Source organism: Centropristis striata, chromosome 17 (genome assembly GCF_030273125.1).
Source record: "Centropristis striata isolate RG_2023a ecotype Rhode Island chromosome 17, C.striata_1.0, whole genome shotgun sequence".
Lineage (NCBI taxonomy): Eukaryota > Metazoa > Chordata > Actinopteri > Perciformes > Serranidae > Centropristis > Centropristis striata.
Window position 1 is genome coordinate 19,904,844 of NC_081533.1, and position 20,248 is coordinate 19,925,091.

Sequence of the window (20,248 nt, forward strand, 5' to 3'; positions counted from 1 at the left end):
TACCTGACAAGTGTAATGTTCAATGTCCTTATCGTCAGTTTTGGCCTGCACCTGCTTCAAAAGGAAAATATCTGCCCCTTTTTAACTGATGCATGCCACACTTTGGCCCCTACCTTTAAATACAGTGTGCACTTGAACACAATGATTCCAGACAAGAAGATTTAACTATTGTTTTTTTTTTATTTTTTTTTTTACCTATTTCATGTGAAATTCTGCAGGTGAAAGTGAAATTTAACAGCCGTTTTGACTCTACAGCTCAACAAGTACACCGAAAGCCTGTTGAAAAACTGCTGTGGCTATTACACCTTGACTCTCTCCACACTATATGTATTGCTTCCTCTTGTGGACAAGCTTTTTATGTCAGTCATGGCATTTTGCTGGTCCTGTCCCTTCCCCTCCAGTAATCCCGCTTCTAATAAGAGAGGATTAACCTCTGTTACCAGGGCTTACAAGAGTCCTCTTCTCCAAATGGAGAGTGCAACAGAGTGAGGTATGGAGGTCAGTGGGTAGGGGCGTGTGGGGTAAAGTTTGAAAGATGGGAAAGTTATTAGAGGAGAACAATATTAATGCGATGTGGTGAGCCAATGAAAATCAGCAAGTGAGGTGGAGCCGTGGCAGGCCAGGGAAAAAGCAAAAATAGAGAAAAATAATGGGGAGGGGAGAAGCTTTCAACAAGTCGTCTGTGTTTGTCAGATCATAAAATTGTACACTGGTACGGCACTGCACCTCATCAACAGCAAACACTACAGCTGTCATCAAAACACGATAAGTCCATACAGAGCCTGGGCAACAATAGCTCTGGGCTACATCTGAATCACTATTACTGGCAACTCAAATTTGTCAATAACTCGGAACTACAGTGGACCCCATCGATCAAATCAAAGTAAATAGTCAAACGTTCCCAATAGAAAGCCTCTTCACCTCCCATGAGCAACGGCCACACAACAGGGGCCACAGGGAGGCCGGCATTTCTGATTGAGCGATCGCTAACAGTGGCGAGGGGGAGAGGAGGGTAATGATCTATAGAAAAAGGCATTAGTGGTGGGGATGTGAGAAGTGGTGTACGACGCAATCGCCGGGGGAGATGGTGTGAGAAGGGAGTAAAGGATTTGGATGAAATAGCCGACAAGGAAAAACACCACTCCCGGGGCTGCTGTACAGTATGCGACCCTGTCGCTTGACCGGAAAACACCGTTGGATGCAGCAAGGTCACCCCTCGGATCACTCAAACCAATTTGTTCATGTCACGTCCACTTACTACAAATACAGTTTAGGCTGAGATATACCTGTGATGCGAGCCTGCACGTTTATGGCATCACAGATACAAGCGGGGCATCAAGGAAAGCAGAGTTAGACGGAGAATTGATTCATTGGAGAAGCTTCTTTACTCCACCCCACCAGCCCCTTTGTGACCTTAATGCGATTTTGGTCACGGCTGTCATTGAGTCACTAAAAAGCACTTAGCCCTCTCATCTCATCCTTTTATTTCCCTTCTCCTTGTCTTTCTCTGTCTCCTCTCGGAAGTCTGAGGAGATTGAAACTATTAAAAATATCGACAAAAAAAACCATATATGGGTTCTTTTGGAGCTAACCTTGTCTCTATAAAAACGTTGCATCTTCTTCCATCACAGAAAACAAACCATGGAGTACCTTTCTCATAGGCTCTACATGATGAATGCTTTTATATCTGCTCTCCTGTTCCGAAACACTTGATAAAGCTTTGTCCTGATATTAAAGGACACAGCATTGATAGAGTACACAGGCTCCAATGTCCCTCGCTGTTCCTGCTATACATAATGTATTTTCATAATGGCTGAGTGCAAAGACCACAATTTTTGCCTATTTAGAGATCATTTGAAGGTATACAGTAATACAATTAATAGAGATACTTGACTGGATTGTGTAATGATGATGTTAATGGTAATCACAGCACCCTCCAACATACTGTGCTTCAATGAAATCAACTTTAAAAACACTGAAGAGGTAATGAGCTAAATATTTGAAAAAGAGATGATGAGTAATGAGTGGCCATGAAATTACTGAAAAGCAGATATGAGCAATATTAAAAAAAAAAAAAATACACTGATTTCATGATAGGTCTGGGGGCTGCACCCAGGTCAGTGTTTAAGGGTGGAAAGGTTCTGCAAGCTCTTGACATTTTAGTAACTTTAGGTGTGACTTCTACTGCCAGTTATAATTTCACAAGTAATTGCACCAATTTGATGGATACAGTGATGTAAGAAAACAGCTCATCATTCTGCTTCTGCAATGGGCAGGATGGTTGGATGTCTCATCGAGAATCACAAGGGTCTGGCACATTTTCCGAGAGAAAAAAAATGACCAGCTGTAATCACCCTTCCTTGGAAGCCAAAGCAAACCAGAAGGAGGAAATGTCATCATTGGAAACAGGGAAGGAAAAATGTCCTAAAAATTTACAGATCTTCTAAGTTTGCCAGTTGATGAAGTTCTGTTATTCTACATTAATTACTTTGGATAGATTTGCTCAGGGCAAATGCTTTTTTAAAACACCCAGCTTCAGAGGGCTGCACATAGACACACCTGGAAGCAGCCCAGGGCAAACAACCTTATCTTTTGGCCAATGAGAAGCAGTTTGGGGTTAAGTGCCAGGCTCAAATAACCTGAATGTTACTCATTCAATGTCCACAATATAGATTTAACTTGAGATTGGTCCAGGGATAGAAAACCAGGTAACACTGTCATGTACATAATACATAATAAATACATCTGTAATGCAATGTGATCTACATATAGCACTATATATCACCGTTTTAAGAACTCAAATATTAATAAAGCTTTCTAACAACAATCATAAATCATTATAAAACATTTTATAATGACTTATACAGTCAAATATCATAATACTTTATAAATAAATAACACTTTCTATGTGTATAATGCATTATAGACATACTTATTTGTTATAATTTGATTAAAGCAGCGTATCATTAAAGGCATAAGAACCTTAGAAATATGAATAATGCTTTCTTACAATAATTGTAATACATTTTAAGGCATTTTATAATGACTTTGACCAACACTTGCTGGTCACACACTTTTCCCCCCCAAGGATAATAGTGAATTACAATTCTCTATAAATGTTGCATTATAGAAAAGGGCATCATAGAACGTGCTACTGAAACCAGCTGTCCACATAGATACAGAAACAGCCTATGCCTATAAATTAGTTGGTCATTTTATATTTCAATTCCTTTGTTTATGTTTGATTTTATTTTTCAATTTTCAGTCTTTTGGGTCAGCTTGCCCTTATGACAATTCTGGAAACAGCCAACCAGATAAGTGTTCTACCATAGTTTAAGTGAAAGTGTTGTGGCCAGGTTGGGACGAATTCTGGCAACAGGTTTGGGCAAAACAATAACTCACTAAAGCGTGTGCATGGAGCCTGTAACTATCTGGCTGCTGTATGGTTCGCCATGCCAAATGCATAAAGCTGGAAAAGACAACATGGCTGATGCTGCGGGTGACCTAATTGGTCAAGCTGTCGTAGCCAAATTTAATAAACCGAACAAGCAACCTGCATTATGGCTTCCCACACAGCTTTTTCACGGTAATAACATTATCATTACAATCAAAGACTATAACAAAAGCCAGTCTAGATAATAAAGGCAGACAATGCTGAAGCACCCTGTTGTTCAGACATACCTCACCCTATAAAATTAAATTATATTACCACTGCATAATGCAGTCCATACTGTATTTGTTCAGATAATGCATAATTTCAAATATAATTTTCACCTGAGAAGTCGCTCTGCATACTTATTGTAGTCTACTTTGTGAATAAGACGCACGCTGAGCTGCTAACAATGGGGACCCTGAGCAAGTGAGAGCCCCGACCCCGTCATGTGAGCGGCAGCTGTATGGATTTTCATTTGAATAATTAACGCTTCCCAATTTCACACTAATGGTTGAGAGGTATCAGAATGGCATCATTAGGCGCTAATAGAGATTCATGGTGGAATGGCTGCAATATTTTTCGCAATATTTCCCCCTCTCTTTTTTTTCAATTCCCTCTCTCTCAACTAAGGAGTTGCAGAGTGCAAACCCCTTAACTCCATCCCATCAGCATTTTAATTAATGACACAAATTACGGGGCTTTGAATAGCATGTGCCTAAGGATGGGGGAGGACACGCAGGCTACCATCTTTCTTTCTCTATATTCTCTCTTCATCTCCCTCATTTTTTTTCCTATCATTTCCCTCGGTTGGTGCTCATGAGTCTCCCACACCATCATTACAGGTTCCATTTCTCAACTACCCCTCTTTTTCTTTCAACCACTTGTCTGCTTTCTTTGTGCTCCTTTCTCATACTTATTCAATCTCCTCCCTAGTGTCTCCTTTCTGTCTCCATCGCTTTCTCTTTCCCCCCTACTGCGAAGCTGCTATGCTATCTTATAACCTTGACAATGCAGGATGCTGTGCGCGTGTTTGCACTCGGTCTTCTGTCTGTGTGCATGCATGTGTGTTTGTCTCTCTTTGAGGGACAGGTGCAAGGACTTGGCGCTCATCCAACCTGCTACCCACGTGGGACCGACCAACAGAAGGAGGAAAGACAAGTGCAGCCTAGGCAAAACAAAATTAAATACTTTTTTTTTTTTTCTGTGGAACATAGCAGCAACTGGAGCAGAAATAACATAATTGCACCTCCTGAAATATGTCTTGATTTTCAAGGACCTTGAAATTATGGAACAGTACAGAGGGTTGGGGGCATTGGGGGACAAAAGAAAGAGGGTGTTTAGTATGGTGTGTGGCTGGACATGATGGAGCACAAAGAAAGAAAAAAAGCACAAGGAAATGGAGAAGGAGCTTTGATTAGAATGGTGATCATTAAAAGGAGAGACCCCCCGAAGAGACCAATCTCTAATTAGTGCTATATCCTCGACACTTGGCACCCCAACAACTCTTTCAGAGATGTGTGCCTCAGTGTGTGTGTGTGTGTGTGTGTGTGTGTGTGTGTGTGTGTGTGTGTAGGTAGCTGTTGGAGAAAAGGCTGAGATAAAAGCTTTACTTGTGTTATATAAATGGTAGTGTTTATGAACATTTCCAGAAGCTTGTTCTGCGTGCAAGAGCATTTGTTCCAATATGTTGGAGGGCGTACATTTTTTGTCTATCCACGCGAAAGCAAGGATGATCCTGTATGTAAGTTATATAGAGCAGCCGCTACAAAACAAGAGCCTGATAGATTACACCAGCTTATTCAGCTATTAGTGGGGGAAAACAGTTTCCACATGTCCAGATTCACCCCTTTCACACCACCATTTATCCACATTGGTAATCACAGTGTCCCTGTGCAATTAGCTTGCCTCTCAGCTGGGAAAAGAATATCCTTTTTTCTGCTGTAGGACCATTGTTAATTCACCACCTCCAACAACCATTTTTTCTTTTAAATTAACATGCTTTTATTATGAAAATGTAAACATCATGTAGTGGTAGATATACAGTTAGTGTGTTAATTATTACTATACGTTATTAAATCAGGGAGGTTAATGTTTCATTTTCCATGTAACAAAAGGTCGGGTAATACTCATTTTTTATCACATATTTCAATCGTGTTTAACTCATTTAATTTGAATTGACATGGCCTGAATCTTATGTCCTGAAAAAGGTTAATTTCATATCTCTGTAACGAGATGTATCTCAATCATCTTTTCTGGTAATTCAATATGTAATAACCACATGGTAAAAGCCTATTTTTGTATACTCCATACTATTTTCATAACACCACGCCCTATATAGTATAATGACTATATGAAAATATTGTTTTATCCTTTAACAGTTGCTTGTTTTATCCCTTACTATTGTTTAACCTTTAATAGGGATGTGTTTTCTGAATAAACAATTTCCAACAAATTCGCATCATAACATATTTGGTGTATTGTCTACATCTAATCCTAAACTTAACCATTTACTGGAAATATGGAAGCTTATTTTGAAAAGCTAATTCCATGTAGAGTTAAAAGGGTACATACAGTAACTGGCTCTGACTCAGTGTTGTGCGCTAATGAGTTGGGAGTGAGCATGTGTTGAAAAATCAGTGATCAAAAAGTCAAAAAGTTATTTTTTTTATATTATAATTTCAAATATTTTGAACCAGGTTTGCATTCAGTGTTAAGGTCACTGTTCAGTCATGGGTAAGCAGTAAGGAGCCTGCACCATGAAACAGCATGAGCCGCAGACTTTTAACATCAACAACCCACATTAGCACTAATGTGTCCTTCTAGAAACAAACAAATGTCTTGTCCTGCACCACTGTGGAAAACTGCACTACTAATGTCAATTTGCAGACTGGATAGAGAAATTAACTAGTCAAGTGTAACATAAGCATGCTAAACTGATTTAGAACTTGAAAACCTGTGAAGTTTGGTCAGTTTAGGTGCTGTTGTGGTCGCTATATATATCCTTGCTGACAGCTTGCTGTCTGTCATGGGCTTGTAAGCCACAGTTGTGTACTTTGTCTCTTGGTATCCCTGCAGCAAATGAGCCTGCTAGCTAAACTGTCAATCAAGTGCAGAAACTGACACGCCACCTCAGAGGCTATAGGGAAAAAAGAGCATTTGCGATCTGCCTAACAAGACCTTTTTCTTCCTGTCAATAATAAAAGAAAATATTGATGGCACATTTTAAATTGTGTTTAGTATTTTTACTGCAAAAGACGAAGACAAACTGTGATTTCTGGTGGACTACAGAATGTAAATCCAGATAAAGGAGTTTACGAACGAATGTGTTGTGACAAGATCAATCTCTGCAAATTCAGGCCACGACACCAGCGTGAATCTGGTGCGTGAAATATGTGACAGAAAGTCATAGTCATCAGAGCTTGCTGTGTGGGTTGGGGAGTGGTCAGCTGTCACTGAGTGATGTGATGGCATTACAGTCCCCCTTCACACATGGGAAGAAGTGGAGCTGGTCGCTCAGGTGGTGAGAAGAAAAAAAAAGAAAAAAGAAAAAAAAATCTGTCTGAACAAGAAAGCTAATGCTCACTGGCATTTCAGCGGGAAGCGAGGAGGGTGTGGTTGTGTGATGTATCTGCTGTCACGGTGTTGACTCCCACACTAGACCTGATGAACGTGGATTGGAGAGCTCAAGGGCAAAAAGCCACTGAACTTCCATACAATCTGCTTAGTAGATTTACTGATAACATCAAATAGAGTGATCTACTCCTGAAGAAGCTTAAAATTGCTGCAAGATTATCCAAGGCAAAGAGAAGTGCCTGGGTGCTTGGAAGGTATACTGCTGATGATGTTTGAATACTGAGTGTGAGCAACTATCAAAGCCTGGACATCAGCTCAGACTCATTCTTATTAATCAGCTAAAATCCTGTAGAGACGAGCAGACTGCACAAAACAAATGGACGCCATGACACCATGGTTTGTGGACTATTTTTATAAGGTTCTAGATTGATTTTTTTCGCCATCTTGTTCTGCTTTGTTTTAGGAACCACCCGTTGGACAGAACAGATTATCAGCCAACGCTTTACTAGCTAGCTAGCTTTGTTAGCAAAGTGTATTCATATTTCAAAATGAACAGCTGACTCAAGAGTGTCTCTATCAACAATCAAACACTGAGCAATACATTTTAGGTGACCAATGAATTGAAAGCACACTGTCAAAGGCTCAAAGTTCTGAGACGAAAACACACATTGCACTGTGGCAGCAGCATTTTACATGGTATTTCCGCCTTAAAGCCTACCTTTATTTGTCATTTAATCTAAATATGACCATTATCTACAAAACGAACATCATGTTGTGTTCAAGAAGCCTTTAAACCTTTATCGGGCAAAGAACTATATTTGCTAATTTCAGGTAATATTTTGAGAAAAAAGTTGCAAATTTACTAGATTAAAGTGAAAAAAAAACAACTTTTTTCTCCCAGATTCATCACTTTAACCCTTAATAGGCCATGCATTGAAATACTATTTATAATACTATTAATAATATTTTGAGAAAAAAGTTTACAAGATTAAAGTGGCAAATCTACGAGAAGAAAATGCGTAGATTTATGAGATTAAATCTCGTAAATCTGTGACTTTTTTGCGTGCAGATTTGCCACTTTAAATCTCTTTAATCTGCAAGTTACCAAACATAGTTCTTTGCTCGATAAGGGTTAAACTAGTTATCAAGACCAGAATGTCAAGAGAAAAATCTTTACTGAGGTAATAAATCAAGTCAGTATTAGTCATTTTCATATTGGACTTCTCTAACAACTTGACCAGATGCACCAGTCGCCTCCTTCAGGCCATTAGATAGAATGGGGTCTTAAGACACTTCCGCACTAGCTTCACTGTTCAGATCCAGATGAGTAACCTTGACTGGACGTATAACTTATCTCACTATCCCCACTACAGCCGTTAAGTTCCATCCTGGTCACACAGGTGGCGGTTACCTTCGGTGTGACCACTGCATAATGCACTCTGTAATCACACCACAATCTGCCCAAGCTGCATTATAAGTGATAGCCGTGTGTAGAGCATCAATTTCATGGTTTCACCTGCCAACACAGAAGGACAGAGATTGGTAGCAGGTGCTGAGCAGTACCTGCCAAAACAATCTACTCCATTATTCAGCAAGGCCCCCACTGAACTTGTTAGGTGTATTATTAGCAAAATGAATTAAAAAACAATTAGGTAAGTTGGAAATAAAAGAACTCGGCAAATTACATGGCAAGTTGCTATGAGGTATGAGCTCAGGATTACACGGCTCTGTTCAAATCTGAGAATTGATTGCATGATTATATGTCCTGGCTTAGCTTCCAAAGTGTGAGCAATATCTGACAGTGCTGAGCTGGATCCCACTGTGCCAGACAGGATTTTACATTGTCCTTATTAGCTACAAACAGCGGGGGGAACTAGTGGCTTATGTATAGCAACAGACAGCCAGCCGGTTTCCTTACTTTGTTCTCCCACCCTCTTCTTGTCCGTTCCTTTCTGTCTTTCACTTTCCCTCCACCTCATCTGACTGCCATACACACTAAAGTGTCAATTTTGAAAAGTGAACTGAACAAAAGCTTTTCCCTGAAAGGACGTGTAATTATCCCTTACCTAATTTTTTGGGGGGCGAGGGGTTTTTTCTAGTCTAAATCAGTCAATTTGCCATGGAAACAGCACAGAAAGGTGCATCTAATTACTAAAGGGAGATGGCTGATGCTCCGGAGAAGGACAGGAAAGGTAACAGCAAGCTGTCATCAACAGAAGGAACCTTTCAATGACAAAGCACAGCAACGCAGGTTTTTATGCTTTTCTTGTGTGACAAGTCGGAGAATTTGAGGGGCCACTGAGGGGATGTAAGTGCTTCATTACTGCTGAGGAAGAACGCCGGGTAGGTAGGAAGGAGACCCAGTTGTGTTGACCTCTTATGGGCTCGACCTTTGGGAGGAGCTGTTAAAGTGAAAGTTACACGGAGAGGAAGACGGAGAAAGCGTGTGAGAAAGGTTTTAATAAGGCACTAAGAGAATAGACTAGATCTCTCCGCTGAACTGCAGAAAGTCAAGGTGAGAGGGCGGGGCATTGACAGATGTTAGCCATTGGAGCAGAGTCATGTTTATGAGTCATCATAAAGGGTCAGCACATCACTTCTGCCTGAGGGTAGCCTTACTAATCTGTGAAGTGCATGGGGGAGCATGCACAAACTGCAGTAGTACAAAGAAGACAGACCTCTGGCAGATGAAAAATGAGTGTACTTGGATGTTCACATGACTCCATTATGACTTGCCGGGGTAAATACAAGCTCATTTTATTGCGTTTCATGTATTAAGTACTTTGTTTTTTTATCCAACATCATGTGTCACATTATTTTTTATTACTTCACCTTTCTTTCTGTGCTATTTGCCTGCCCCATTGTTCAGTGTGATACTATTTCCTCACGCACGACACACAGCTCATATCAAATAATTATTCAGCTCAAATGAAAATATGATGGATGCCTTGTGCTATGACACTGCCACACAGCACAGACAAACACCGCCACTCTTTGTAGTAATTGTTGTAACATTTTTTTTTCCATTACAGCTGATGGAGCGAATCAAATCGCAAATTAATAAAATCAATATTGTATCTGCGGGATGTGTCCATCGATTTAGCACACTCCTGCACCATTATTAACGGTGGATCTGATTGTACAATCTCTCCGGCTTATACAGATACGAAGAAGAGGGCGGTAATTTATCCTAAAAGAAAAGAAGCTCCACAAGAAGAATACAGATAAAAGCTGTCAGTGTAGGTGGTAAAGTAGAGAGGAGGGGCAGTTGAGGGAACAGAGGGAGAAAATAAGGGGGGGTGGGGGCTGCTTTTTAAAGGACAAAACCTAAGTGAGAGTGAGGGTCACTGGGAAAAAAAAAAAAAAAGAGTATTATGGACGGAGCGGGAGAGCTTGTCAGTGGAATACAGAGTCAAGACTCCACCACTGAAGGAGAGTTGGAGTCATGGCTGGCTGCTTCTCTTATTAGAACCTCAAATCTGTCCGTCTGTCTCAGGAACTTGGTAAAGAGATTTGTGTTAGAAGCCCATTCACAATTGAGCTGCCATGTCTTAAACCATACTTGTTGCCAATGTAAATAGCTAGTTATTTGTTAAATAAGGGTACTCAGAGCTGACCTCCACAAAAGCCAAATGCAATATCTCGCGCAATATTGACAAAAGTGGAAAATAATTTGTGAATTTTTTGGCTCATGCTACACCCTCCCACCAAGTTTGATGAATAACTGACAAACAGAAAAAGCAACAAACAAACAAACTGAAAAGTTAAACCGAGTTTAGTATGTAGCCCCCTTTTTTTTTTGAGATTTCAACGTGAGATATCCATTGATCTAGAGGTTCATGATTGATTATGCAAGACAGGTACTCTAAATTTAAGCAGTACACAACAAACAAAAATAACTGTCTCTCATTGTGGTTCATTTCAACCAAAGGGATCTGATTGCTTTATTTGGGAGCTAAGAAGAGAGTCCACTGGGCTGTCACAGATGAATTGCATCAACAAGCTGCAATAAAATGTGTCTCAAAATCCGTCTCCAGTGACTGTTTGTGATTACACTTTGCTTCCCTGCTCGATATACAAATAAACGCCTACATGACTTCTGCAATGTGTATGCATCGCCAGCAGAATCTTCTAATCCTACAATGGATCTGGGCACAATCCATAGTTAGACACAAGGTGCCCTCCTCCTTTCCCTCCCTGGTGGACCCCTAATAGGTGTCCCCTATGTTACTGAAACAAAGCTGCCAGAAGCAGTTTTCCAACAATTCATGCAGACTGTTCAATGTTTCAACTTGGCTTTTGTTGAGTAGGTTTTGAGTAAATTATTAAAAAGGGAGTTGGGTAGTTGAGGTTGACAACTGAATGGGAATACTGTTGGGTCCCATGGGTGTCATGGATTTTTTATTCAAGAGAAAGCTATTACAATGTGTCAAAGGGATTATCAAGCATCTGCAATGGATGGGAGCCTTTTTGCATGTTGTCATAATGTGTGATTATGTCCTTAATATATATTCAGAAAAGTGACATCAGAAACCATAGGTGACACTAATGGAATCAGGGATGTATGGGACTGAAACTGACATAAGCTATGTAATTGTATGATATAGGTAGATATTATTTAGGATTGGGTGAACTCTTGTCTCACCCTGTGGTGGTGGATGATGATTACAACAGGAAAACAACTAATGCTGTGGAGGCAAATGTTTTGGACAAATTAGTCAAACAATGGCATGCTACCTTTACAATTGGCGTAGATGGAAATAAAAGTCATTTTTGCTTTCTGCAGGCAAGAATGTTTTGGACAAAAACAATGGCCTAAGTTACGAATCAGTATATGGAACTAGAAATTACTCTTGTTTTCTTGACAAGAACTATTTGGACAACATGGTAAATCATGGGTATTCTATCTTCTATCACAGTAGATGGACATACAAGCCTGTCTTCCTTTCTGCAGGAAAGATCTTTTTGGACAACATGGAAAAACAATGGAATGGTGAGTTGAAAATCTGAGTAGATGGAATTACAAGTCACTAAGAGCTTAATGGAACCAGTCTGGATTAAAAGTCCATACTTAGCACTAAAAGCAAACCACACTGAGTGCCTAAACACTGACTAACGGAATGGCACTGAAAAATAGAAGCTTGATTAACTTTGTGTTACTATCCATTGCATTAGCTTTAGTTGTTTCGGTGCTCTACATGAACACCTCAGAGAGACACTGACACTGGGTGGCTGAGATAGGAAAATGTGCATATTGAGGAGAGTCAGGTATAAAAGAGCCATCTGCCAGCTCTGGATCACAGGTAGAAATGGTTTTTACTTCACAACATGAAAGCTCCTGTCAGGCAGACTACTGAGGGAGCCATGTAAGGACATCAAATGTTAGAAAGATGGTTTTGATTTGAACTTTAATTATTGGAGCTAGCTAAAGTCTAACAGCTACAGCTGATAAATGTCCATGACCAAATATTTCCAGTTTTATATCATTTCTGAGCATGCAAAACAATATGTTAGGCTTTTGGCAGACATAATTACTGTGTTTCACTCCAAAGGTCATAATCACACAATACCTAAGGTCATATGGCAATGTCCATGCTACTTCCTCTGGCCTCACCTGGACTTCCTCTCTGTGTGTTCATCCTGTCACCCCATGCTGATCCTTCCCTTCCCTGCCCAAATGTTTCCACTCAACTTATGTACAGCTTGACAATGTTTTTCACCTGCTGCTCTAATTAAATCCTTTTTTTTATTTACTCCCTTCAGAGATGCCTCACTGGTCTGAACATTAACTGGCGTCCACTGAGCTGAACTGAACCGAAAACAACAAGTATGTTTCATTTTGATGAAAGTCAAACGGCCTTTCTTGCTGCTCTGCTAACAGAGACGTGACATGATCAGACATGATTCCTCAAAGATATTAAAGCGCTGTGAACTGGGGGAGCTGATGGGGAGGCACTGACAGGCAGCATCTAAAAATGAAATGCAGCTAACACTTCCTCTGACTGAATACATTAACAGATACACATTTTTTTTTTTGCTTTTAGCATGTTGTTGACAACATAATTGCCACACAGCAGCATTTTTCTGAGAAACAAATCTTCATCTCAAATTATCTGTCTGTTGTATTACTTTAATTCTGTATCTACAGTAGGATCCACTTATTTTATCATCAATAAATTACACATCCAATATCTCACAGAGGATGTCACTTGAAAAAATCAACAACTGTATGCCGGCACACTGTTGACATGATTTATTCCATGCAGGATGAAGAAAATGAAGAAAGCGTTAATCTCCTGTCAGTTACAACAAAGACTTTAACGTGTCATAATCAACAGTATCACACATGATTCCTCCACATGGATATACTGTATCATTTCTCCCATGTAAACAACACTGCCAATGATATTTCCTATACTCATACAGGGTTTTATGCTTTTTGGATCACAGGAACCACCACTTGTCTTCACATCCACTGCTGCATGTTAATCTGCTCCACTGAACTGGATGACACATTTGAGATATTTTTGAACATTTGGAACATTACTAGCATGCATATGGATTTGGGTTGCTGATGAGTCACTGCCGTTAAGAGGAAATGAGAATGGGTAAGAGCATTAGGAGGTTGTTAAGAGTATGAGAGAATTAAGGAATACATACTGTAAGGTACACATTCATATTGGACTTCCAGATACTTGTAGGTTCCTGGGCAAGGGTCAGGAAAAACGTCTGGTCCTGCCACGACGGCACACTGGGTCCGGTTATTACACCTGAAAACAGGGAAGAGAGCAAAAACATCAGACAATCTTGTTGTTCATTCAGTTAAATCGTGTCTTCTGTGTTATCATGGTATCAATGGGCTTTAAGTCCACACATTTTCACCAGGAAGCCTGTGTTACAAACCGGCATGTGGAGTTTGAAAGGCATTGGCATTTATCAGAAAGCAGCGATTAACTTTCAGAAAGGCAAGTGTAAGAGTGAGTATTTTTAGAACCATTACAGTGGCTAAAAGCCAACATATCTTTGCATTTACTGCTTTGATTTTGAACACTTTTTTTTCAAGAGGACATTTTTTTTTCAATCACTTTTTTAGTGCTTGTGCACATATATTTGGGCATCTGGAGTGCCTACCAACGCACGCATTGGGAAATAAAAAACCCAGTCAGTTTTATGTGGACTGCCTAGATCAGGAAACATGGGATTCATCAAGCCATTTAGATTTGGCTCCCTCTGCTATGTCACATGCAGGCTATTTAGAATATACGGCTCCCCTACGGCTTGAGAACTACTTTTGCAAAGGTGCACCATATTTTCCCTGCAAGCCAATCAGAGCAGACTGATCATTTCAGGCACGTTTGAGACAGTAGGTGAATACAGACTTAGACTTAAACTGCACTTTATTGATCCCTTTGGCATAACTCCTTCAAGGAAATTGAGGTTAAATGAGGACTAGATTTGAGGCAATTTTGAAATATTTGAGAATAATATGAATTTTCATGAAAAGATGTGTAATGGTTGGTTGTAGACTGACTTTGAATTGGCGCAGAGAAAAATATGCTGAAAAAGTTTAAATATATTCATATATACAGTACTGTGCAAAAGCTTTAGGCGGCTGTAAAAAAAAATGCTGTAAAATAAGAATGCTTTTAAAAAATAGAAATGTTAATATTTTATTTCTTATCAATGAATAAAATGCAAGTCAGTGAACAGAAGAAAAATCTAAATCAAATTAAAAATATTTTATGTGACCACCCTTTGCCTTCAATTTTTAATTTTCATTTTTTTCACACCTGCCAAGACTTTTGTACACTTCTGTATATATATTTATATATATTACATTTTTCAAGTATTGTATGTAGGTTTTATGGTATACCCTGTATCTATATATCCTGTATTTTTCTTGTAAACCCTTAAAAATCCTAATGTTAGAGTAAATGTTGTATTTTGTCATTTGCAATTGCTGCTTTAAATGTATTGTATTTATGGGGGACACATGATTAACTGATGGACAACATACAGTACAAGGAAAACAGTCTCAGATACCATGCTGATTGAGGTAAAAAACAAAAATCGCAAAAATGCTGGGAATAAGGGAAATTATAAGGGAGCAGAGTTTCATTTCCAGATATTTCGCCCTTTTTGTTAAGGTACCCACTCTCATGGGTAAATTCATCTTTCTGTTGAGGGGTAGTCTTGGACGCCATGGACTTGAATCCATGATTAACCATGTACAGGTTACACTGTTATTACTGTATGATGGATGGGGATGGTGGTGGTGGAGGAGGGTAGACACAATCAACTGAGTGCGAAATCAGCTCCAACATGAAATGTAGGTCTTCATTAAAAAATACAATTATGGTGCCGGTGGTGTTCTCATGTGCCATTTTGTTTTTGGCAGTCATCAATCATAGCCCCACTTCATATGCACAGAGAGCTTCTCGCCACACATAATAGCAACGCTTATCTCACAACATTAACTCTTAAATGTGTGACAAGTATTGATCTGTTGCTGTCCTGCATGTGTTTGCAAAATGAAAAGCAGGACATGAAGCAGGTCTAGTCTCTATTTTAGCACCCGATCTTCATGAGGCCAGCTGCCACGAACTACAGTAGATACGGGACCGTCGTCCATCAAATCTATACTCATTTACAGACGACCATTATCTTGCCGTATATAAAAGGTATTTATTCCCCAGCAAGACCGTTCATAGTGTAAGTCCTGTGAAGGTCAAGGCGGGGTCTGACACAATGATTCATACGCCACAATTAAAGGATTCTCTACACCTTAATTAACATTGATTGGCTGCCGACTAATCAATCGAACCAGTGAGGGACAAGCAAAAAGGGGCCCATCTCATTTCGAGTCGGCCCAATAATGAGATATGGTCTGCCGAGTCTCTCCCACGCCAGCTTTATGGGTTCATGAACCCCCACACCCCCCCTCCATCACCCTCTGCCACTCACTTCAGTCAGCTGTCTGCTGCCTGTGCCTGCCGATGAAGAGTTAATTTCCTGGCAGTAAATGCCAGTCAAATAAATAAGGGGTCAAGCCTATGAAAGTGAGAAACAATTATAGAGGCAGCCTTCTCATCTCCTAGCCACCATTTCTGGTTTATTCTCTTTAGTACAGAGAAGGGGGGGGGGGGGCTTTATTCAGCAGGTGAGAACACAAGATTAAGTGTCACAGAGAATTAGAAGTGAGATGGACAGAAGAGATGCAACTAGCTCGAGGTTGAGGAGCACACACACTCTGACAGAGAACGGACAGTTGTTTTGTGGATGGACAACATGAATGTATTAATTTTGTTTTTTATTAAATAATGCTGCCCTAAAAGTTAAGCTAAGTCAAAATCTGGTATTTCAATCATAGTTTGTAATAACTTCCTCTTGAGGGATTACACATCATAATGTGTACTTAATGTGGATTGCAAACTTAATCCCAGCCTTTACATCTATCTTGACCCATTTTCAAAAATCCCTTCTATCCCTGCTGTGCATTTTTACCTCCGCACAAGCAGCCACGAGTGCATCCTGATCAGTTTTCTGCGAGTGTCCTGAAAGGATCTTGCAGGGGGAATAAAATAAGGTGGAGAAATAATTACAATTAAATGTATCAAGTGCAAATCAATGGTGGAGTCGGGGGAGGATCAATAGCAGGAGAAGCTGCCCACGCCACGTGCCACAACGACTTCACAATTACCAATTAGAGGGATAATCAGGATTTCATCAGACACTTGGCTCTGATGGAGCCCTTTGAACTAGCAGGGGGAGAGGGAAATGGATCGACTTTTAGTGATGTATTCAAATATGGATGGGAATATGCGGTGTACATGTGCACTATAGGGGGAAGAGCATAGCAGGTGCTTAAAAGCTACTGCAGGCTAAATGCTCTAATTGGCATCTTGCTGGAAGCTCCGGTTCCACTGGCAAAGGGAAACAAAAGGATGGATTTTATTCATTGAAATACATATAAATGTTAAAAACAAATGATGAAGGATTACATCTGGATATAACCCTCAATCAGAGCGAAGATTCTAAAAAGAGGGCAAAAATCTCGATTTTGCATTTTGGCCACCAACCGCCCCTTTTTTTTATCTGCATTCCCACGTTTCCTCCCTTATAGCTTTTTCCTCCTGTTCCCTCGTCTGCTGTTTGTTATAACTGGCAGATTAGAGCTCAGACTGCCAGCTGACGAGGGGAGATGTGGCACAAAGCACAAGAGCCCTATGTAAGCACAAACTGTAATGACTATAATCGCTGGCTGATCCTGCTGCTGCCTCTGATGTAAGAGGGTTGAGTCCCTTCAGTCTATTGACCACTGACACAGGACAAAAAAATAGAAAAAAATAAATAAAGAATAAATGAATGACAGAATGAAAAAGAAAAAGAAAAACGGAAAAAGACAGTAATCTAAGACAGGGACGGTGCAGCTGCTGTCAAACGTAGACAGATTTGTCCACATTGGAGAGTAATAAAAGAAGAATCAGTGTGCACCACTGTTCCCTTTCAGAACTCAAGTGATTAATATCAGGAGGAAAATACCAACCAAGTGGAAGGAGAGAAAGGTTCGCCAGCTTTTAAAAAGTTCAGGATGAAAAAAAATATGCATTGCTGAATCTGCTTCCAACATGCCAAATTGCTCGGAGTGATTTTCCATAGAATTCATATCAAAGAAGTTTGCCTGGAGTTAAGTCAAATATAAAGGAGATGGTTCAGCTGGCGTTCTGCATTAAGGCGACGCCTCTGTGGAGTTCTTTCTGCATTTCCTATATGTTTGATGAAACAGTCCCCGTCAGCGAGCGCAAACTCTCCATTTGCTTTCAGTTAAAAAGAGCAAACACAGTCAAAGTGCCCCACCTCCACGAAATTCACACACACATTGGTTACAGCTCTGTTGTTAAGAGAAGGAAAAGATGCACAAGGTGCATTAGGGAGTTGGAGTGTGTGTGCAAAGACAAAGTGTATGTTGGTATTGTTTGCTCTGTGTGTACACAGCAGTGTGTGTCTGTGTGTCAGCCTGTGTACACACTTGTGAGAGTTTGTATTTGTAAGAAACAGAGGGAGGGGAGCGGGGGGGAAAAGTGACGGACGGGTCAATATCCCCGTCCCTCTGCTGGGACCCATTACGCTTTAGTGATGGTCTTCGCCACCCACGGTCGACTTCATTCATTATCTTTCCCAGCTGCACGCCGCAGCATCCATCTTTTCTCATTCGGCCTGTCTCCTGGCGCAGCACAAAAAAACAACCTTTAAAACTCCCATGAAAACCTCACGAAAATGTTACAAGGAGAAGGGGAGCAATGGCCTTGAGCATTGTGCATTTAGCTCTTGAGTAAAACCAGGAAGTATTTAAAGGGAACTGTGGAGTGTCGTTTAGTGGAGCTCTTTTCAGAAAGACAAGTTATCAGTCCCTGTGGAAGCCTACTGCAGAGGAGCCTGCTAAGGAGCAAATGTATTAAGTTTTCTGTTGCTATAGAATAATGTATCTTTTATATGTGCCAATTATTTGGAGTTACTTCAAAGATACCTCAAGCTGGGGATTATCAAACAAACTGTAACAACCATGCTAATGCTCTCTAAGTGCTGTCTATGCTAATGCTCGGGAGGCTTGGCTGTATGTGACTGAATTCACTGAAACTACACTGATTTTATTAAATCATCTGCTTAAGTGCTGTGGACGGGATGTTTAAAGGGAGAGAATGCTTTCAATCTGAATTTAGTACTTATTAAAAAATATATTTTTAAAAATACATTATTTTGTTGTTGTTTGTCACTACAGCAGGAAATGACAAAACGTATTGTGCCATCTACTGTAGTATCACTGCACAATACCAGGCAACCAGAAGTACCACGGCAAATATAATTTGGCTTCTGTATGAAATTGTACTGCAAACTTGTTGTCGTAAGTACTTCTTGCATTTTATGTTTTGCACAGAAATATAAAGGATGATACTTCGGGGAAAAAATGTCTTCATTCCAAAACTAAGATTGCTATTTCTTTAACTGTTTGGGTTTTTTCAAAGCAATTTTTTTAGTCGTTGTGCCATGATTGTGATATGACAGAGAGACATAGAAAGGGAGTAGAGAGAGAGTAACATGTGGGGCGGCTGTGGGTCAGTTGGTAGAGTCGGTTGGCACCCAACCGAAGGGTTGGTGGTTCGATCCCTGACCATTGCAGCCTACATGCCGAAGTATCCTTGAGCAAGATACTGAACCCCAAATTGCTCCCGATGCTGTGTTCATCGGTGTGTGAATGAATTCCCAATGGTGGCAGGTGGGACCGTTTAGGGTAGCCTCTGCCACCAGTATGAATGTGTGTGTGAAAGGGTGAATGAGCGCAGTCTGTAGTGTAAAGCGCCTTGAGTGGTCGCAAAGCGACTAGAAAAGCGCTATATAAGTGCAGGTCCATTACCATTTAACATGCAGCCAAGGGCACTGTGTCTGAGGCCTTTGTTTATAGGGCGTAGCTCGACCAGGTGAGCTCCAAGAGCCCCCAAATGATTGCAGCGTTTAAGGCTGCAACATTGTAAAATCTTGTGTCCGTCTGTTCTCTCTTTTTCCACCAGTTCTTAAATGTACTGTTGTTGAGAGACAGGCAGTGAGCTGTACCTAGCAGGCCGTTTGGCGGTGTAACAGTTAAAAGGTGTCTCCTCTCAATACAGAGCAAACAAAATGACGTATTTTTGTATGACAACCGGGAAGTAGCATCCCGATGGGGTCTGTTGAGAATTGGCCTATGGGATTTTTACATTGGATTTTAGATTATTGCAGAAAATTTGCTCTGTGGCAAACACACATTTCTGATGTTTACGCCTTTTGTTCAGCAGGATAATCTTTACAAATGAACACCACTTTTATGATGTTTGAAGCGTTAATGCAAGTGATGAAAGTAAGAAGCTAACGTTATGATATAGTGAACTACACCACAGTCGCATGATTTCAACATCCCTACCGTTAGCTTCAGACGCTATCTAACGAGCTAACCAGCGGTTTTGACAAGCTATTGAACCCATAGCCTAATAAATTGTTTATTAACATAATTTAAAATCGACAAGAGTTTGCAAGAACACTAAAAAAACATGACTAGAGGCTGTGAGGCGGACTAGTGAGAGAGTCCCGTCCCTGTCCAGCGTGATGATGTTTAGTGTTCCCGACAATCACTGTAGTCTAATTTTGCCATTTGTTAGCAACCGCCTTTTTAAGGACATGTAAAAACTCCAAAATTCACAAGTGGAGGAACGT

At 40.3% G+C, this 20,248-nt stretch overlaps 1 protein-coding gene across 1 annotated transcript in view; it reads right to left on the bottom strand.

Moving 5' to 3' along the window:
- LOC131990219 (adhesion G protein-coupled receptor L3-like) overlaps positions 1-20,248 on the bottom strand; it is a 229,100-nt gene that overhangs the window by 96,429 nt on the left and 112,423 nt on the right. The window contains exon 5 of the mRNA XM_059355625.1: positions 13,667-13,776. Coding sequence (XP_059211608.1) covers positions 13,667-13,776 — 110 coding nt within the window. The remainder of the gene's footprint in view (positions 1-13,666; positions 13,777-20,248) is intronic.